This window comes from Desmodus rotundus, chromosome 12 (assembly GCF_022682495.2).
Source record: "Desmodus rotundus isolate HL8 chromosome 12, HLdesRot8A.1, whole genome shotgun sequence".
Taxonomy (NCBI): domain Eukaryota; kingdom Metazoa; phylum Chordata; class Mammalia; order Chiroptera; family Phyllostomidae; genus Desmodus; species Desmodus rotundus.
The window spans coordinates 96909692-96931139 of record NC_071398.1 but is presented as its reverse complement, the minus strand read 5'-3'; the positions used below and the strand labels follow the sequence as shown (position 1 = coordinate 96931139).

Sequence of the window (21448 nt, the reverse complement as noted above, 5' to 3'; positions counted from 1 at the left end):
AGGTGGCTTTTCGTTGAAATGGTGGAATATGGGGCATCTTCTGTCCAGAGAACAGTTCAGTACCCAGCCTGGTGGGGACGGAGAAATTCATCTGGTTGCCGCCATTCTGGGGCAGGGCAGGAAAGGGGCCGGGGGGACAGTGCAGCCTGAGGACCTTCACTGGGCTCTCTTGTCTGTATCCCACTTTTGCTGCCCACCCTCCCCAACATCTCTGGGTCCAAACTCCTTTTGTCTGTGTTTTCTCTAGGGAAATAGTCTGCAGTGTCCTGCCATGCTTAGGAGGGGTGACCCTGTGTTATCCATGGTTCTGTGTACTTCTCTCTGCAGACCCTACCTGGCCCTGTTGTCTCAGCCCCACAGCTGTATCCCCCACTCTGTGGGGTGCCAGGTGCCTCCAAGGACAGGGCAGGACCCCACAGGGCAGGACGCGACTGGGCTGGCTTCTCCTCCATCCTCTCCCGCCATGGGTACCTGGGGGAGCAGCTCCTCTATGTTACTTAGTCAATGGATGCTCCTCTGTCTGCTTGCTCTCCGCCAAAGATTTTGGGAGATCTCTTGTCCTCTGTTTTCTCTCCTCCCCTTTTCGTTGTCCTTTTTATCTCTTGACTGTTATCAGAGTGGGTTTGGGGGAGGGAAAAAAGAGAGATGCGTGGGGTCCATCTTCCATGCTGTGCCAGTCCTTTAAATGGATTCTTTATACGCGATCATTACTGATCTTGTACTTTTATCAATCCTGTGTGTACAAATACTCATGAGTGTGTCTTTAAATGTAAGAATTATCAATAATATAGAAAGTAAAGATAAAAACTTGACAATACAATCCTTAATGTTTTTACTTTCTAATTATAAACGTATTTTTTTAGTCGGGGGAGAGGAGGAATCCACATTTCAAGGATATTGGATGTACCTAAAATATAGGTCAATATATACTTAGTACCAAAAAAAAAAAAAGTGGTACTGCCCAAGAACGCCATGAGAATGGAGGAGGGAGCCTTCCAGTGGGCTCTCGTGGCCAGGGAGGCTTCCTGGTGGAGGCAGAAATGGAATGGGACTTGGAAGAGAGGGAAGGAGCCAGGAGAAGATCGGGGTCTGGAATTGGGTGTAGGCAGGTGAGACTCTCTTTCCCTTACCCGGGGGAGACAGGGCAGGATGTTCTCCATTGAAGGACCTGAGCGAGTGCAGGGGCGGCCACGAAGCCAATGACAGGTAGACCATGACGTTTTCTTGGGCCGGCCAGGACAACCCACCAGAGTTCCTTGGGTGCCCACCAGAAAAACCTGAAGAAGTCTACCTACTGGCAGTCTGCTGGCCCCCAGATGCTGTTTACTACTCGTAGTGTAATTCTGATTAGAGCCCAAATAAAGAGATGGGTAGTTTATATTATGAGTTTCATACTTGTATGTCTCTGTACCTATAACTTCTTAATAGCGATAAACACCAGATTTCAGTTTTCAGCAGTGTGTATTCTAGCATTCTAGAATTCTAAGCGTGTTTATAGCCTCTCTTTTTAGTCTGATATTTTGATTGCTTTGTAAATCAGTCATCTTCGAGTTCCTAAACTAGGCAAAGCACTGTGCCAGCCCAGGAGGGACTCAATCATATATTCATTCGACATGTTTTTGTTGAATGTCAACTATGCCGCAGAAACTAAAAAGGAAACAGTTGTTTTCTTCCAAGTGCTGGTGATTTGATGGGAGTCAGGACATAGTTACAGAGTAGCAGGGGAGCAAGAGTCATAGAATGATGAGCAACGGCAACAATAAAGGTAATGATAGCCAGGATATCCTCTCTACACACTTAGGTGAAACATTTGGACACTTAGGAAATGAAAGTAACACACCAAGCGTGCAGTGTTGTCCTGATTAGCCTGGAGTGACAGGGATTGTGGGGACAGCAGCGGAGGCCTGAGTGGGAGCCTGGATGCGGCAGGGGCTTTGCATGGCTCCATAGCACTGCATTCTGGGGTGAGTTTTTGGAGGACCCATCAAAATGCTCAATTAGGCAGGCAGGGCATGGCAGGGGTGCTTTGAATTGGAGGGATTTGCTAAATTGCATCCATGGTTCTGAGAGACCTATCACAGAAAGCATCTTATGCAGGGTTTTTTGTTTGTTGGTTTTTCATAGAATTTTTAGATTCTCAAATATATGTACTGTCACATATCTTATTCAACAATTTGCTTGAGTTATTGGACATTCCCAAATCAATTCAGCAAATATTTGTAATATATGCTGTGTAGATTTCAACGGCTGACACCCTGCTAGGCACAATAATCTGTAGACATGAAGAAGGACGCGTGGTCTTATCCTTGAAGTTTTTGTTGCCTTATTGGTGAGAACAGGTATGCACAGATAAAATGATTCAGGGTAGTCATCAAACCTCGGCCTCTCCGACATTTCCAGGTTATCAAACTCCCTGCCTATGAATCACCGAGTGTGCAAAGACTCCCCAGTTCTTTGCATATGCAGGAGCTAGCCCGCCACACACCCAGACTTCTTCTCATACCCACTGGAGCTCCTCCCAGCAACCAAGCTGTATGGATGGTGCTCACCCATCACTGGGCACTTGCCAACCGACATCTGTCCCTCACGGGTCCTTTTGTTTCCTTTCAAGGTGGATGAACACACTCGGTGGCCATCCCATAATTCCCACCTCCTTTCACCTTGATTCCTCTGCCCTTTTCTACTCAGTGCAGTCACTTCCACCTGAGACCAGTCTCGTGCACACAGTACACGTACCCTTCTTTTGGCCTATCCTGTTTCTCCTCTCTCCTCTCACTCCGGCCAAGTCCCTGTGCAGGGAGCGGGGAGAGCACTCCCTCGCATTCCTCTCCCTTTGACCAAGAATCCCCATCTTCCTTGGTGCCTCCAGTGTTTGTGGTGCTGGCCACTGTCTTCTGGGGAGGAAAGGAGAGGTACTGTGTTCACAGTGAAGGCCAGAACGATGGGGCAGCAGTGCTATCGGCTTCTGAAGCTTTGGAAATGTGCAGTCTCCTTTCTGAATCTCTATTTAGAAAAGTTCTCAAAATACGGAAGACCCTCAAAAAATTAAAAATAGAACTACCGTATGACCCCACGATTCCGCTTTGGGAGTACACTCCTGCTTTACCTGTGTCTTCGCTTTCTGCAGTTCCACTTCCCGAGGTCAACTGTCGTCCAAAAATATCGAATAGGACATTTCAGAAGTAACTAGTTCACCGGTCTTTGATTGCATGCTGCCCGGAGCGGTGTGATGACATCTCACGCCGTCTCCCTCCATCCCTCCCAGATGTGAATCACCCCTTGGCCAGTGTCTCCAAGCTGTGTTCTCTCCCTGCCCGTTAATCACCAGGCAGCCGTCTTGGTGATTGGATTGACTGTCGCGGTTATCGCTGTGCTTGCGTTCAAGCCACCCCTCCATGGCCTGGCGTTGCGTCACTATCTTTGTCATGCCCCACCATCATAAGGGGAAGGATAAACACAGCATAATACGGTGTTTTGAAAATGAGCAAAACCACGTTCCCCGAACTTCGATTACAGTGTATTGTTAGGATTGTTCTTATTTTATTGTTCATTATTGTTGTGAATCTGTTAACTGTGCCTAATTTATAAATTAAACTTTATTGTAAGTGTGATATAGAAAAAAACATAGTATTTATAGGGTTTGGTATCATCCGTGGTTTCTGGCACCCGCTGGAGGTCTTACACCCCATGGAAAAGGGGAGCTACTCTACCTTCAAAGGTAACGAAAACACTACCCCCAGAAGATATCCACACCCCCACATGTGTAGCAGTCTCATTTACAAATCGCCAACCAATGGAAGCAGCCAAAGTGCTCACTGATGTAAAGAAGGTGTTTTACACACACACACACACACACACACAGAGTGGAGTATTATTCAGCCATAAAAACCATTTGCAACAATGTGGATGGACCTTGGAGGGATTCTGCTAAGTAAACTAAGTCTCACAGAGAAAGACTAATACCGTATGATCTCACTTATATGTGGAACCTTAAAACGAAACCAAACCGGACAGAGAAAGAGATCTGACGTGTGGTTAGCAGAGGCAGGAGGTGGGAGCAGCGGGAGTCGGGGGAGGCTGGGCAAAAGGCACCAGCCTCCCGTTGTCAGATGAGCGAGTCCTGGGGAGGTGACAGGCAGCATAGTGACTCAAGGGAGCACTGCTGTGCGACATGCAGGAAAGAGGTTAAGAGAGTAAATCCTAGAAGTTCACGTCATGAGGAGCAAACATTTCCCTTTATTCTCCTGTCTTTTCTTTTTGTTATATCTGAGAAGATGGACGTTAGCTGAACCTCTTGTGGAAACCACTTCACAATCTGTGTGAATCATGCTGGACGCCTTAAACGTATGCAGTGATTGATGTATATCGATTATTTCTCAGTGAAACGGAAAAAACAATTTTGAAAAATCTTTCTCTAGAATTTTAGAAGTGCTTCATCCAAAATGTCTTTTCAAGATTCAATGTTTAAAATATTAAATTTTATTTTATATGTATCTACAAATATCACAAAAACTTCTGTGTGTATTTTTTTAAATTTTCTTTGCTAATGTATCCTGCATGAACAACAGAATTGACTGAACATTCCAGGCTCCAAATGAACAACCTTTTCGCAAAATTTTACTATGATGCATTTATAAGGTGAAGGTGTCTCATGTAATTCAAAGTGAATAGAATAAACAATGCCTATTGTAGGAATTGAAAGGCGGGAGGTGGGGGAGGGCCCAAGAGCGAGACAGGCAGTTACCAACATGGGAAAAGTTCTTGCCCCGGAGATAGGACCAGAAGTAGACACTAAATAACAGACAGATGTGGTAGAGGTTCAAAGCGTGTTTCAAGTGGGGAACAGATTGTTGGCAAAGGTGAATTTCGTTGAAATGGAGACTTCCTGCAGAAGAGCAAAGGAAATATTGACCAATCAGGATTGGATTAACTTATAGGTATTTTCCAATGTCATATTAAGGACGTTTGTGGATTTTCTCTCATAAATAATGGCGAGTTATGGACGTTCTGAAGGACGCTAATGCATTTGATAGAGTAGTTGTAGAAATTGTCCTCCCTGGCGACGTGAGAAGAATTCGAAGCCAAGTAGACCATGCACGAGCGTGCACGTGTGCGGTGCCGGGACCGAGGTTCATGCCGTGGGAAGGCCAGACAAAGGGGCTCGGACAAGAGCTGCAGCACTGGGCCATAGTTCTGATGCAGTAACGGAGGTGAAGGAGGATGTAGTCAGGAAAGGGTCTTGAGGTTTCAGATGGGACAACCGGGACGATGAAACCACCTCTGACGGCAGGAGCGAGGAGGTTGGAGGAGCAAAGCCGTTTGCACGGACGAGGGGAAGGAAAGTGTGGTGCATGCCCGGGCTCGGCGCTGCGGATAGAAAGTCGATGCAGCCCCATGGTGTGCAGCAGCCCCCGTGCAAGGCCGTGGCCAGGAGCAGATGAGTTATGTTCAGTCATACTTTATTCACCCTGATATCTTCACAATGCCATTTCAACATATAATCAGTATACAAGTACTCGTGAGATCGTTCACATGGTTGTTCTCATACTAAGTGTGTAGTCAACAGTCAGAGCACACCCCCAGCTCAGCTACATTTCACACACCCAGCAGTCTCCTGTGGCCGGCAGCTACGCTACTGGACAGTGTTAGTTCAATAAAACTCCCAAGTTTATGTGGCGAGTGTCTCCATTAAGCTGGTGCTGAGACTCACTGTGTTGGAAACGATAATTCTGTTTATCCTTTATCACTTCTGTTCCTTTTGTTTAGTTTAGCTGTTTCGTATCCAGAATGTTCTTTTAGCAAGACATCGTTCTTCCCCGAAAGCACCAAGAATTTTTAGAAATAGGCACAACATACTGCTCCCTTGCTCTCTCATTCAATTCTCTGTTGGACTAACAACTTTAATTAAACAAGTCAGTCGGAGTCTTTTTTTCTTCTTCTTTTGTCAGTCTTCAAACTCTTGATTTTGAAATAATTCAGCACTATGTCTTCAAAACCTTCGGACAAATGACATTTCATACTTTGGACGTGAAACTACATTTTCCCCATTTCCCTGCCTGCCTGTGTGTGGATGTCTCCAGGGTTGAATATCTGACATCAACTCGCCGGCATTTTGGTCTTCACTATATGCTAAAGAACGCAGTTCAAAGGGAGCCTCCTTCTATAGAAAACATGCCAAGGACATTGTGTTCCATCTCCAACAATGAAATGCAGATTTCCATTAAAAGGCAAATCCATCATTTCAAAACGTTAACTAGGACGGTGCGTTAAAAGAGTCCAGCTGCTTAAACTTAGGGCATTGAAAAGCGTCTAAAAAAATTTCCCTGGGTCTCAAGCATTTTCATTTAATTATGCATTGACTAGTTGTTTTTTTTTTTTTTTTTTTTTTCATTTAGTCTACGGTCTTGCCTCACTCCTGTGTGTGTTTTAAACAAGTCAGGCTCTGCCGTGGTGCTCCATTTACTTAGTTATATATTCTGCTCTTTAGAATACTGTTGCATTTGCTAATATAGTATTAATTTTTGCACAAGAAATACTGGAACCTTCTTACAATAGTTAGAGTGGTTTGCTTTTTCATGATTAGTCTTACGCTTCCTTTACTCCCATTTAGTTTCTTTTATTTAGTTTTATTTTTTGTTAATCTTCTTTGAAGACACTGGCTGCCCAGACAGCCATTTTGGTCTCCCACCAGCTTCCTTGAGCTTCTCCAGTCATCCGTCTCTCTCTGCCTTGCTGTTTGAGTGTGCTGTGCCCAGCTGTTTTCTGAGTAGAGGAGGAAGATGTGGCCAAGAGAGTGATGCTCCCGATGGCTCTCTTGGGGGCGCAGACCATGTGGTTCCCCCACGCTGGCCCGTGAGCTCCCACCCTCGGGCCCAGCCACACACCCTCAAGCACGTGCCGCAGGGCTGAAGGAGCAACACGCTATGTCAGACGTGCCTGTACAGAGCACGTCTTGCCCACAGGAAGAACACTGATAGTTGCTTATTAAAAGTCACGGCTAAAGCTCCATACTCGCCTCCTCCAGAGGCTGGGCCTGCTTTTTCTCAGGACCAGCTCCAGAGATGGAGGCTGGGACCCTACAGGGGACTACTGTTTAGCAAGGATGGGGCTCCAGTGCCTGGTACTCAATCTGGCCTCAGTTGCTTTCCCTGCGTGTTTGGCCGTCCTATTGTACTGGCTGTTAAGCTTTTGTGCACATGATAACATCACCCCCCAGGCCAGTCCACAAAAGTCAGTGTTTGTAATTATTCTTTGGTATCCAGCATGTTTTGACGAAGACCAGTTTGGTCCCCTTTGCAGACCTCTCCTCTCCCATGTCTATTTCTTCCTAAAGAAGTGTTCATTTTGAAAAAGAATGTGTTCTCATTAATATCAGTCTGCTGCTAGTGGGTCCTTGTTCTCTCAGCAGTCGAAGGGCATCGTGTTTTTTTCCGGCCCCACAGTTGTTCCAGGCCAAAATGAAGGGAGTGTTGCTGTGCGTTAGCATAACTTATGGGGGGGCACTGCATGCTGGGGTCCTGTGCTTGCAGGCCCCTGCCAGCACTGGCTATCAAAACCGCCTAGGCTGCAAATAAAGTATGAAATGAAATCCATCTGGCACTTCTCACTGAATTAGGACCAGAACATTTTTGTTAAATATTAACAGATGGCTAAATTCTTAATATCAAACTAACATTTGAAAACATCTAAGGGGACCCACATGAGGAAGAAAGGATAGAGGCCCATGTGTTTTCTCCATCGCCGAGCCCCTTCCTTCCTCTGCTTTCCTCCCCTCATTCCTCCGACCATGTGTGGAGTATCATCGCAGTCTCCCATCTCACATAACTTCTGTTCTTCGATATCTGGTCTCAAAATAGCGTGTGATGGTATCAAAAGGGTCGTGACCAAATGTTGGCCAGCTCAGGGGAAATGTCGCCTGCTTCAGGATCTTTTATTAAAGCTCCGCCTCCTCCTGCTCTCTCTCCAGGAAAAAGAGAAGAAGTACATGCTCCCCTTGGACAACCTGAAAGTTCGAGACGTGGAAAAGACCTTTATGTCTAGCAAGCACATCTTTGCACTCTTTAACACAGAACAAAGGTAAGAACGTAAAGCCGTCAGAGTGCCGTCCCTGGAATCTCTGCTCGGTCTAGAGATCCTCTTCGCCACAGTCCCTTTGGCCCCACCTTGACGTTTGTTAGCTCATCAGCCTCCCCGTCACTTATTTTGTGTTTTTAGCTTCCCCCCCAGGTTATGGATTCGAAAGAGTCAAAGTTACAATAGGAAGGCTCTTCAAGCGTTAATGAGTTTATCCCCTGCAGGCACCCACATCAGGCCGCTTCTGTCCTTCAACTACATTTTATTCCTTTGAAGTCCTCGCCCTGAACTTATCGTTTACCTCCTTACACATTGCTCAGCCCTGATTCTAATGGTGTTTGTCTGGCACAAGTGAATATAGACCGTCTCGTATATTGTATATTATAACGAAGTTCTTGCATCGGAGAATAGAATTATTCGGTTAATGTGAATACAAACACATAGTACTTCACAGTTTTCCGAAACACCATCTATGTTCCTGTCTGGTTTTTGTAACAGTTGCTTGTGAGGTTAAAAGACAGAGTAGTAGTGCGGTTACTGTTTTATAAATCAGAAAATGTAGCTCAGAGAGGTTGACTGACTTTCTTAAGGCCTCAAAACTGAAGTGCGTGGGAAAGCTGAGCCCTCAATCAGAATTTCCCTGTCTAAGGGCCCCTTTCTCTCTTTCTTTTTTTAACTGCCACTCACCCGCAACAGTTAGAGTTCCTTTGGGACTGGACATCTCGGAGTGCCATGATTGGCCACTGAAACCAGAGGTCACGTTAAACAAATGGAAAAGTCACAGAGGTCAAGGACAGAGAGATGTAAAAGGACCATGACAACTAGGCAAGGATAATATAGCTCTTTTCCAAATGGAAATGTTATAGGAAACAGCTCGTTCATTTCTGTGAGTCAGTTATTAAGAGACAGAGTCATTCGGTGGTGGGGTCCAATTTTAACCCATCTTTCCAGGCCTTTTATCTTTATTTAGCAATGAACGAAGTTCCTTGATTAGGTGCAGGGACTGGCCCAGGGTCGGTCACACAGTGACTCAAAATAGCAGAAGAAGACTCCTTCCTACATTCTCAGTCAGTTGCTCAGAGTGACTCATTTTACACAAACACTCAGAAAAACCACAAGGGCAAGCCATGTAAAGAACCAAGGGGACAGCAAAGTAAATAAAACTCCCCTATCAAATACTGAGATGGGACATTCTGTAAAGACTTAGTGTGATTTGAGGGGGAAAAAAAACCCATTAGTAATGAAAAAGAGGGAGAAGGGTTCCTGGAGAGAGTGGCCGCACGTCCCTGTCCTGGAACTCAGCCCAGTCCTTGAACACCTTCCTCACACGGGGGGGGAGCTGTCAGTCCCGAAGGAGTCAGCGGAGGGTGCTCAGCCTCCTTGCCGGGACACGGAACGGGAAGTGTGGCTACCACACCGGAGGTCAAACTCAATCTGTGTCCTTAGTCAACCCGGAAAGTTCTGGTTCTCAAAGGGCTTGGTACGAAGGAAAAAGAAATCAGGCAACGGGAGAGCACCTTTTTAGAAGAAGCACAACTGTAGGTTTTAAAGAGAACAAAAGGCACCAATGTAAGAAAACTCTATAAACTTTGAAAAACCGAGGCGTTCTGGAATACCGGTTCTCAGCAGGCGTTGAACTCCACAACTACTTCTCAGAGACCCCGGCGAGTACAAGGACGCCCCGTCTGCAGACACGCCATTCTCTTTTCCTCAGATATCCTGACTACTTTCAATTCTTTTTGTACTGGCTAGGATGTCAAGTTGTACAGTCGGGCATCCTTGTCTTGTTTTTATTTTAAGGAGTATTATTTCATTATTTCATAGTTAATCACTTTCTGATAGGTACCTGATACCAGGTAAAGAAGGTCCCTTGTGTTTCTAGTTGCTAAATTCTTTCTATTTTAATCACGGATTGGTGATTCAGTGTACCAAGTGCTTTTTGTGCCTCTACAGAGAACATTGTATCGTTGTCTTCTTTAATCTCCTCCTGTGGTGGCATATGTTAAAAGACTTCTAGTGTTAAACCATCCTTGATCTCCTGGGATGAAATGTATTACCATGTATCATGCATCCCTGGCTTAAGTTGGCTGGCATTTTATTTCGATTTTTGCATCTATGTTCATAAATGAGATTGGCCCGTCAATGTCCTTTTTCACACTTTCCCTCCCTGGTTTTCATAGTGAGGTTCTGTTAGCGTCATTATTGAAGTGAGAATGAGGACTATTGTTCTTTGGAAGCTTTTGAAATAAAATAAAGATTAACAATTAACTGTGGTTTGGTAGAACTCATCAGGCTCTAGGGGGCCATTTTGTTAAGTAGATTTTTAATTTGTGATTTACTGTATTTAATAATTATAGATTTGTTCAGGTTTTCTATTTTTTCCCTGAGTCAGTTTGGACGAATTACATTTTTTTCTAGAAAATTGTCCATTCTGTTCATTTTTAAAATGTATATTAGTGTCAAATATGTCTTCATGTTCTATATTTTCAAATTTCTGCCTTATCTGAAATCTGGGCCCTTTTTTATTTCAAATAGTAAGCCTTATCTTCTTTAACACTGTAACTGTTGCTGAAATTGTATCTATTGTTAAAGAACCCACTTTTAACTTTTTTGATCCTCTATTGTGTTTTTTTTTCTGATTTCAATAATTTCTCCTCTCATCTTCATTATTTCCTTCCTTGTATTTTCTTTGTGTTTACTTTATAGGTCTTATTTTTCTAAGCTAGTTTAGATGTAAAGCTCACTGATTTTTATCCTTTCTTTTTCTTATACATGCATTAAATCTACAGCATTCCCTCCAGGTCCTCTTTAGCTACTCATCACGAATTTTTAAATACAATGTTTTTAAGTCCTGTTTCCTTCAGCCTTCTGTTACCATAATATCCATTATGATTTCTTCTTTCAGTTGTTTGGAAGTGTGGTTTACATTGTATAGTGCATGGAATTCTATTATTTTGTTGTTGATTTTCAATTTAATTGTATTGTGGTCAGAGAATAAATTTCTAGCAAATGGTGACGTTTCACAGCTATTCCACATATGCTTGTACTGATTTGTACAAGCATTTACTGATTTGGGAGTGAAAGGTTCCGTGAGAGTCCGCTAGATTATGCTTGTTAAGTGTGTTATTCAGTCTCTATAGTTATGAGCTTTTTTATGTGGATTAATCCAAACACTCAACAAGTATATATTAGGCAGCCATAATGTGCCGGGCATTGCTCTATGATTTTAAACTACATCTGTGAATAAAACAGAAAAAAAGGATGCTGCATTTTAGATTACATTCTAGACGGGGATGCTGGCAGGGAGACACACAAAAGCCATGAAGAATCTCACTTTATAAGAGGGGAGTGAAAAATCTCACTATATGATGGTGAGCTTGATTATTCTAGTAATTCTGTCCATTTTTGATTTATGTATTTTGAGGGCAGTCTGTGTTATTAGGTTCTTACAAGTTTAGAATTATTGTGTCTTCCTGGTGACTTTTTCTTTTAATAATATTGTGGCAATCAGCTTTATTTCTAACAGTGATCTTTACCTTAAAATTAATTTGTTTGATCTTCATGTAGTGACACTACCTTTCTTTTGGTTAATATTTGCTTGGTTTATCGTTTTTACTTTCTTTGGCGATCAGTCTTTCTGCGTTTTTATTGTTTTCCTATAGCATGTAGCTGCATTTTTTGTTTCTTTTATTCCAAAATGAGATCTTTTTCTTTTAACCTGTATTTTAGCCCATTTATATGTAATATTATCATTACTAATTTTTAACTGATTTGGACACCTTATTTTAGTTTTTCTTATTACCCTGCCATTCCTACACTTGTTTTACCCCTTTCTTTCTTGATTTCTTTTTCTTTTACTTAGGTTAATTAATTAATTTTTCCATTGGCTTGGAAATTATTTATTTTCAATCTTTTAGACATTCTTTCAATATTTTTGACTTGAAGTTTTGAAGTTAGTCACTCGGCACTTTTCCCAAAATGACGGTAAATCGCTTGAACTCCGCTAATCTCTCCTGACTTCCCTATTACTGTTACCTAGACTTTGAGTTCCAACCACTTTTTCACTCTCCTGCTCAGCGTTACACTGGTTACACAGACAGGGATTGCTTGGACGTAGAGACATGTTTTCAGTTTCTGTGCTCACTCTTCGCCTTGCACCCCAGTGTTTACTTTTGGTTCACCCCCCTTCACACTAAAGCTCGCCCCTGAGAAGTCCCTTCAGTGGGTACTGTGTGGTTGTCACTGTGTTTGGTGTTGGTTTTCCTGAAAATGTTCATGGTGTCCTCGTTTTTGAATAATACTTCAGTGGGGTATTAAATTATGGGCTGGTAGTTTCTTTTTATTTGATACTTTGAAGTCATGACTCCCCTACATTCTGGCACCTGCTCTGTTGTTGAGAAGTTAGCCGACATTTTAATTATCGCTTCTTCTAATAGGTGATCTGTGTTTTCTCAGTGGTTGAATTTAAGTGCTTTTTTGTCTCGGGTGCACTGAAGCTTCAATCCCGTGTGTGTTTTGCTTTACATTTCCTACTTGGGATTCACGATGTTTCCTAAACCTGAGGATTCGTGATTTTCATAGGGTCTGAAAAAAAATCTCCATCACTGTGTCTTTGACTTTTATCTCTGCTCTTTCTTTTTTCTCCTTCTGCAGTTCCTATTGGACACATATTTGTCCATTTTATCCCGTTCTTCATATGTTCACCTCTCTATTTTGAACATATCACCTTGTGCCTCATTTTGGGTCACTTTTGTAGCTCAGTCTCCCAGTTCGCCAATCTCTCTTCACCTGCAACTGGGCTGCTGGAACAAACTTGCCTGCCATCTTTCTTTGCCAGTGCAATTTTGCCAGGGCAATTTTTTTTCTTTTAATCCGTCTTTTTCTTTTTTCCTGCTGATATGGCCTTTGGAGAGTCCTTACTTTCACAGAAACCCCAGTCTTGTTTTCTACTTTTTTTTGTAGCCACTAAGCCTTTTAGTTAATAAAACTGACACCATCCAGTGGCAAAGTGACAAACGATGTATCTCTCTCTCTCTCTCTCTCTCTCTCACCCCCCTGCCCATCCCTCCTTCCCTCTATTCATTTGAGAGCCTAGGCATTTTAAATAATGTTTTCCAGCAATTGTAGATGTCTTGTAGGAATGTCTAAAAGATTTCAAATTTTCCACTCTGCCATTTTAGTCGAAATGAAATGGTCTTTCATTGTGATTAGGCTGTTGGGGAACAAGACAGTGTTCCCGCCTCCCCCCGGAAGTGGGGATTGTGAACCTCAGTGTCAACCTGGGGTTTCTCTGTGGCTACAAACATGAATGTTACATGAACCCGTTGGAGAAAAACAGCTGTCACTCGCCTGTTCTCTCGTTGTCCCTTCAGTTAACAACTTTGCATTCTGTGCTCACTCCCGCGTGCTCATCAGATCCTCCTGCATCATCAGCCTGCACAGCAGTCAGTGGTCGTGTTCTAGGTGAAGTACAGGATGTGACCATGGCTTTTACAATCACCAGTGAGTCCCACTCGTTCATTCTTTACTGATCTAAAGATGGAATATTTAAGAAATCCATGAAGAGGTAAAAAACGTGGAAAAGATAATCTAGTTGAGAGGATCTGAACCCATGAAGCAAATGGGTCATAGTATGTAAGGTAACATCTAACCAGAGTACACGGCAGTGTGCTCCACTCAGGCACTTACGTGCTGCAGGTGGAGAGCACAGGGTTTAGCCCCAAGCAATGCTGTGTTACAGAAGGTGCCATTCCTTGGGCCGTGACATGCATGGATGGACAGGAAATGGAAAGAAATGCCCCAAAGAAGAAATAGTATTAGTCAGGGCAAAAAGGAGGGAAGTGTTACAAAGTGTTGCTAAATCTGTTGAATCTAATTTTGGATGAGGAGAAGCTAATTTTAAAAGCAAGGTGACCATTCCTTTTTTTCCAGAGGGTGTGAACTGGATTTACCCATGTAAGTGTATGTACTTTAATATTCTGTGTCAAAGGAAAACCGTGCGTCTATCAAAGGCCTGTATTGTTAGCATAATTCTATCAACTCTACTTAACAATATTCTTTTCACCATTTACATTGATTCTTTGTCTTCTTTCTTCTGAGACAAGATCTTCTAAGAAAAGACGTTCCCTTCCCTTGCCTCGAGATGAATTTATCCTTGGGTAACTTAGAAGAGTCTTTGTAAACATTTCTGTTGCTTTGTAGTCTTTACCCCTGTTTTCCATGGCAGTGTTTTAGATCAATGCATTCAGCTATTTAGTGGGCCCACCTGAGCTCCTGGCTCGGGGCTTAGGGGAACATCGGGGTTGGCACCGATGTAAAAAGAAAGTATCATGGCTTTTTAAGGGTTCTCTGGGACCTTAGGGATAATCTCATCTGTTGGGCTCACCTCACAGGTGAAGTAGTTGATACACCTTTAGTGGTCAAACGCCTTTAGCAGTTAAACGCCTGCCCCGAGCCCGGGTCTGCTGTCTCCCGATGCGGGTTTCTTTCTGATACCACAGTTTTGCTATTAACTAGGGAACAGGAATTCCGCCTAATCTTTCACTTGGGCCTGTTCCTAAAAGAGCAGCAATGAAGAGATTTTTCACTTCTTATGTAGTATCTCAGTTTGCTGTTGGTCATACAATTTTCCTTGGAAGGCTTTTAGTCCCCTTCGCAAAGCCCGACGTCAGGTGGGCCAGTAACCCTGCCACAGCTCCCGAAAACCTATATGGCTGTTGCTACTGGTCCCCAGCGTTATTCCCAAGCGCTCCTTCAGTTGCCATTTCAACTTTCCACTGTAAAATTTTAAACAGTTGCTCTGCGGTCCCCAATCATCGGGTGTGTGGGAATTGATACATTTAACATCCTTCTTTAAAAAGCCTTCAGTGTCCTGGTGAATTAATATGATCTTTATGAGTCTGGTGACCAGGTTTCTGAGCCATTCTAAACAGGGTGTGAAAGCTAAGATTTTTCTAAATGAAAGGAATTGTTCTGAGTTGCTGTGACTCCAGCGCTTAAGGAGAGTGCGTTTCCCACAACCCCCCCAGGTGAGAGGATGGGTCCTTTCAAAGAGGGCGTCCTAGTCCCCAGGGGAGGCTGAGAATGACACTACCTGATTCCCATATCCGATGCATCACCAAATCGTTTTGAAAATTGAGGCTAAATGTTCCTGAACTCCTCTGTGGCAGGATCTAAACTGCAGGCTGAAAAGTTCCCCTAGGTTTTTGTTCCATTTGGTTTTGTTAGAAATGCCGTGTTTTCTCTGGTAGAAGCGTGCCTGCATAATGGCCTCACTGTGCCGGTCTTTGCTCTCCCCAGGCAGGCCTTCGCTTTTAAGGTCACGCTAAGGCCCATTTGGTCCGAGGTATGTCAGCTCTGGTAGCCAGCGGAGATCCGGGCCTGTCCAGGGGGTTTGTAGGGCTGCCACGTGATATTTTCTGAGCACCCCTTTGGCTTGTCTGGCTCTGTTTTCTTTTAAAAGAAGGCATTCTTTCTTTGATGCTGCTTGTCGCTTTAATTCAGGAGATGGCTTATCGACATGACCAAGTGTTCCAATTCACCTCCCCCGCCCCCCTTTTGTACAGAAAGGAGTTTTCGGATGTCTCACTACTCCCCTCGGACCCCAGCATATTGCCGACACTCCATAAATGTCAAATAATACCACACTGTAGCTAGCATGCACTCGCAGACATCCTGAAAAGAACGGCTCTTTATGCTCATTGTTGAGTGGTCTATTTTTCCACTTGTTCGCTGGGAAGGAACGGGAGTCAGGTTTTCCATTTATATACCTTTATGGCTGTGTTTCTATATTAAGACATGGTTGGAGTGTAAGTTGTTTGGAAAAGTGCTTAATTAAACAAATATGCCGGGCAAAAGGTGCTCTGCGGAGACTTGTCTGAAAGGTCGCCTCTCACTGTATGTGGTGGGGTGTCACCTCCATATTAAAAGGGAAGTAATTACTCTTCCATGAATAGCGATGGCAGAGGCTCACATTTATTGGAAATTCAGTAGAGTAAAAACATGCAGAGTTTTGTACTAGGAAATGAAAATTTCTGTAAGGGGTACAATGCAATCAATCTTGGTTTTGGAACAGAAACAAGACACCTGGAACAGTTATTTTATTTCATTTTACCCTCTGTTGTCAAAAGAATGTTTAAGCCATTTCTTTTTGCCTCGCAGAAGACTAAGTGAGAACTGTTTATCTCCAGGGTACTCTGACTCAGGAAGATTTCTCTTTGTCAGAGAGAGAGTAAGTTAGTAACCAGTCTTCCAGACCAAGCTGAGTAATGAGCTGTGTGTCCTCCTACATTTTCTCACAGAGTGTGAGTGGGTCCTCTTTCCACGCAGGAAGAGTTTGTAAACTCCGAGGACCCATGGAGGGAACAAGGCCATTTGAGAGTGAAAACTCTAACACTCTCAATGGACTCATCTGGCCCATTGTACACTTTCCGTAACTTTGGGGATGATACAAGGGTTTGGTTTCCCCCATACTTTATTCCCAGTGTATAAAAAAAAAAAAAATTCTGCTAGCTAGGAGACCAACTCAGGCCTGATACATTGTCCTGAGGAGCTCATAAATCAACTGGGATTAGTCAGGTGTCTGGGATTTGCTCTGAGAAGCTCTGAGAAACACTTACACAAGGCGTCTCAGTAACAGAACGTGTCAGGTCAACATTGTAACACCCGTGCTTCTTTCTAGTTTCAGCATAATGATACATAAATTAATTACTGTAAGTATAATCATGTCATCAATATTTGTCTCCACTGCTAGACGACTTTCCATGAGGAAGAGGCTATGTCTGTCTTTGATTACTCCCCCCCCCATCGGCCTAACACAGTGCCTGATGACTGGGGGTGGGTGGCGGGCGGGGTGGGGGCTTGAGGACATGAGAGAATGAATGAACAAATGGATATTAAACTTTTACCCTCCCTTATATGGCAAAGAGGTAAATGATATCAATGCCAATGAAAAGCATTTTGGAGGTGAGCTCTACAGCCACCAAGCCTCAGATGCCAGTGGGCAGAACATAGAAATATTTGACGGAAACACATAGAGGAAATAATTTTAGCACAAAAAGAAATCTTTCACTTAAAAAGTAAGAAACTGAGACTTTTCAGTTACATACAAACTCTATAAATGAATTTAGCAGAATTCCATGACATTGTCCTTTAAGGAAGAAAATAGAGCCGATGTTTCCTTGTAAATTGTCTCAACCTGGTTCTCCTAATCTTCCTTCTGTTATTCAAAAATATTTTCCATATCCATACTCAGCGTTCCAAATCTTTACCTCTTTAGCTCTACCAATTAGCAAACTCTAGGTTTTCTGTGAAATACTGAACTTTTGGAAGTTAGAGAGGTGGAAAGCCAGGCACTCTAGCTTTCTGTCGGTAAGGTTTCGGCCCTCCTTGTTTCTGCTGGCACCGTTAAATCCGCGTGGTCAGATGGGGGTTCCAGGAAGGGCGCAGAGGCGCTGGTGCTGAGCTCACGGTGTGACAGTAACGTTAATTTCCCTCTGCGAGTCCGAAAGGACGTGCCCTGTGCTTTTCCCTGTGCAGGCCTTTGGATTGGAATCTGTGCTTAGCGAGTCAATTAAAGGACACTTGACATTTTGAAAGCTGTTACAGGCAAATCTTTGAATCCAAGAACTCCCTTTTTTTTTGCGTCCACTCTCTTCTTTTGTTCTGTCTCACTGTGGATTGCAATAATTTTCCAGTTCTCGCTACTACATCTTTTCCCTTCCTGAGTGTCTCCGTGGTTGTGAATTAGCAGCGTTAGGAAATCCCAGGTACACCAGAGAGGAGGGGCTGGGGAGAGATGGCTTGGAGAACCAGCATCATCTGCCCCTTTGATTTTTTTTCTTCTTGACTCACCAACCTCACCAAGACAGGCATCAAATACGATTTGGTAATATTTTTATGAACTCAGTCTGTGACAATCGATTTCACAGCTAAGATAAATTCTCATGAAAGCCAACATAATTGCTTGGGTAAAATGTCCATGGCTTGAAGCAATCAATTTAAATTCTTCTCTTATTGGTTTTCAAATTAAACTCTGAAATGAAATAGGAGTACGATGCCCTACTTGGATGCCTGTTCCTGCCTTTTCTGAGGGAGAAAAAAGAAATAGCAAGTTGGTGCTTTCCAGCTTTTTTAAATGTCATTAAGGGGCTTTGGAGAAATTCTTCATGCTTCAAACACCTGTGTAGCGCCCATATCCGTTTTTCGAGGGGAATTAGGCACTCTGCTTTCTGGGAGCCTTGGCGCATTTCAAAGGGTTGGGGTAGGATAGACTCAGCAACTTAGACCCTTTCCTCCCTCCCAGGGATTTAAACTGGACTCGGATCTCAAGCCACACGTAGCGCCAGCAGGGATTTTGGTCAGCGTTTGGGGCACTTATGTTCAGGACGTTTCTGTCCAAGGGCTGTCTGGATGAATGAGCCCGAATTGCGTGAAGTTCAGCAACAAAATGAAATCACGTCCTTCAAAGCAAGTTTACTTTTCTTCTAGGATTTCAGGACAGACGCACTGCCCGCCCCCACCTACTTCCCAGAGCAACTATTTGCTGATGGGCACTCCCCTGCCCCCACCAGGCCCCCTTCAGAAGAGCACTGTGGCTTGGGGCAGAAGTGTGCCTCCGTTTGGGGACCATAAAGTGGCCCCAGCTGTGTTCATTGACGATTAGGGAGCAATCGCTAGTTGCAAACGTGCTCCGGAAAAATAGATGCCTGGTTCTAAGATGAAAAGAGGTACCGTGGCGGTTCAGTTTCAGGAGAAGCTGACAAATCACGAAGAGAGACTGGTCCAAACGGTCGGACATCTTTAAGCATGCAATGGTTTATAAAGAAGACTGGGTAGCAAGTTTTTGTTTAGAAAATGAACTTTTCTTTTTGGAAATAAATCAGTCATTCTGAAACATGAAATTCAAGATATTAACTGGCTTGTCTCAGGCCTTCCTTTTAAAGACTGAGTTGACATTCTGCTTACTTACGGTAAGGTTAGAATCAGTGAGCTGTGCACCGGGCATCATACAACGGGCTGAGCATTTCAGGATACTGTGCTCCCCCCACCCCCGCCCCAAGCCAGGGCCAGCAGGGAGGTAGCCAGGTGTGTCAGCCAGCCACCTTCGGAGAGAGCTCTTACGAAATGAGCAAGCAGGGATGTGAACATTCCCCTAGTGCGTCGAGCCTGAAGGAAATTTCTAAACACCTAAAATTTCTTTAACAGTCTTAGAAGCCTCCCAAAGAACAAAAATAAAGAAGACTAAGGGCATGTGTTTGCAGACTACTGGGAGCATCAGGTTGGTAGAAATGACCGGTAGAATATGGTAAAACAATTTGCAACTTGAAGGAAAAAAACTTACATAGATAGGAAAAGAAACAGAAAGAGTCCAAAGAGGGTTATTACTCGAATCCGTTGCTGTGTGAGTGCAGTTACATCGAGCAAGGCACCCGGGCACTCTCGGCAGACACAGCGGCTTGCCTTGTTACCAGCGTTGCTATGTACTATTCCGGTTTATTAAACACCTTGCCGAGAAGTTCTTGAGTTAGGGAGAAAAAAAAAAGGAGCCTTTGCATCAAAGTAACACGTGGACACTAAAGCTGTCCAAAGGTCACTGAGCTCCCTCAAATCGTGACCTCAAGAATATTAATTATAAGCCTGGCTTTTTACAATATCAATTTACAAATCAGAAATTCTTTTGTGACCTAACATTGCATGTATAATGTATTTTTATTTTTCCTCAGTTGATTTACTGCGCAGCCAACCTACCCATTAAAAAATGTCCTTAGTGACTATACCTGCTGGGAGGAAAATGTTGTGGAGGACTTAATTATACACCTTGAATATAAATTGTATTATTCTGCTTCAATTTGCCACATTCGGAGGGAAACCAAAAGTAAATCTATTTACTGGCAGGTGTAATTAATTTTAATTAACGCAGAGCCTCACTAGAGGGAGGGACGCGGCACCACCCCTCGTAGAAAATGTTAGTCACACTGCAGCTAACTCCGAGCAGATGCGTGCTTTCATAAAGAAAATATTTGCAGAGCCCGACTGGAACGCGCTTTTCTCCCTTTTTTCTTTCCTTTCTCCAACTTCAAGACTGCCTGTGTTTATTTCTTAGAATGCGAGGGAAATACCGCGCACGCAAAGACACGGCGTCAGTCAATGCAGTTGCGGAGAATCGGTGGGGCTGCCCCCGCACCACGCACCGCGTGCCGCGCGCCTGTGAACTTCTCACCTCCCTCCGTGCCGATGGGTCCCTTCCAGGCCGGAGCACGTGCTGTGTGTCACACGGCTAGATCTGAATCCGCTTGCGTGCCCTGGGATGGTTTTGCTTTAGAAAACAGAGCGGTGCTTGCAACGTGGTTGCCCCACCGGTGCACTGAAGCAGTTGACACATTTCTGTGTTTTGATGACTACACTGCGGATTTTAAAATAAATGGGCCGTATAAGATCTGTACTAATGGCTCTCAAGCTTTTCGGTCTGAAGACCCCTTTCCACTCTTAAAACTTCTTGAAGACTTCAAAGAGCTTTTGTTTATATGGAATGTGTGGATTATATCAGGAATTCTGTGAGCCAGTTGACTTCATGTTGTTGCTTAAAGTTGGCTATAGTGAGAGTATTTATACCATGGAAATTGGCAAATGCTACAAACCACAGCTTTTTTTTTTTTTTTCTGGAAAGCTAGTCATTAAACATTTGTTAGCATACCACCAATTATATCCATTGTTGGAAAATAAAAATAAGGAATTTCAAAATATTTATTTATCAAATCATTTTAAAAGGATAGCAATAAATCCATTTTTATGTTCACATAAATAGTATGTTTTTATGGAAAAATATCAGAGAGAAGAGTGGCATTATTTTTTTTTTTTACAATTTAGCAAATCTCTTTAATGTGTGGCTTAATGGAAGACAGCTGGTTTCTCATATCTGCTTCTGCTTTCAATCTGTTGCAATATGTTGTTTTGGTTGAAGTGAATGAAAAAAATCTGGCCTCACTAAGATATGTAGCTAGGAAGGGAAGAGTATTTTAATAGCTCTTTTGGATAATTGCGGATTTTCTTCTTTGATACCTTACCAAAACTCTACAAGAGATGGTTTCCAAAATGTTGGTTGCAGTGTGGAATCTGAAACCCTACCAATGAGCTTTTCATAGCTCGTTCCATTAATCCACTGGTCTGTCATGCTCTTTAAGTGGGTCTCCTACTTATGTGTGATTTTGTAACATCATACTTTTTGTCATTTGGAACATATCGGTTTGCTGATTTATACAGATATTCTCAATATTTACACATTTCGTTACACAGTATTTAAAAATCACATTCGTGAATATCACCACCAGCCTCATCAGAAGAGGGGCGCTGTCAAGCCCAAGGTGGGAGGTTCAAG

General features: G+C 43.3%; 1 protein-coding gene across 9 annotated transcripts in view; it reads left to right on the top strand.

Annotated features, from left to right (window-relative positions):
* Window positions 1-21448, top strand: part of DNM3 (dynamin 3) — a 381825-nt gene that overhangs the window by 259691 nt on the left and 100686 nt on the right. For all 9 annotated transcript variants that reach the window (XM_053914860.1, XM_053914861.1, XM_053914862.2 and 6 more), the window contains one exon: window positions 7967-8076. In XM_053914860.1, the coding sequence (XP_053770835.1) occupies window positions 7967-8076 (110 nt within the window). The remainder of the gene's footprint in view (window positions 1-7966; window positions 8077-21448) is intronic.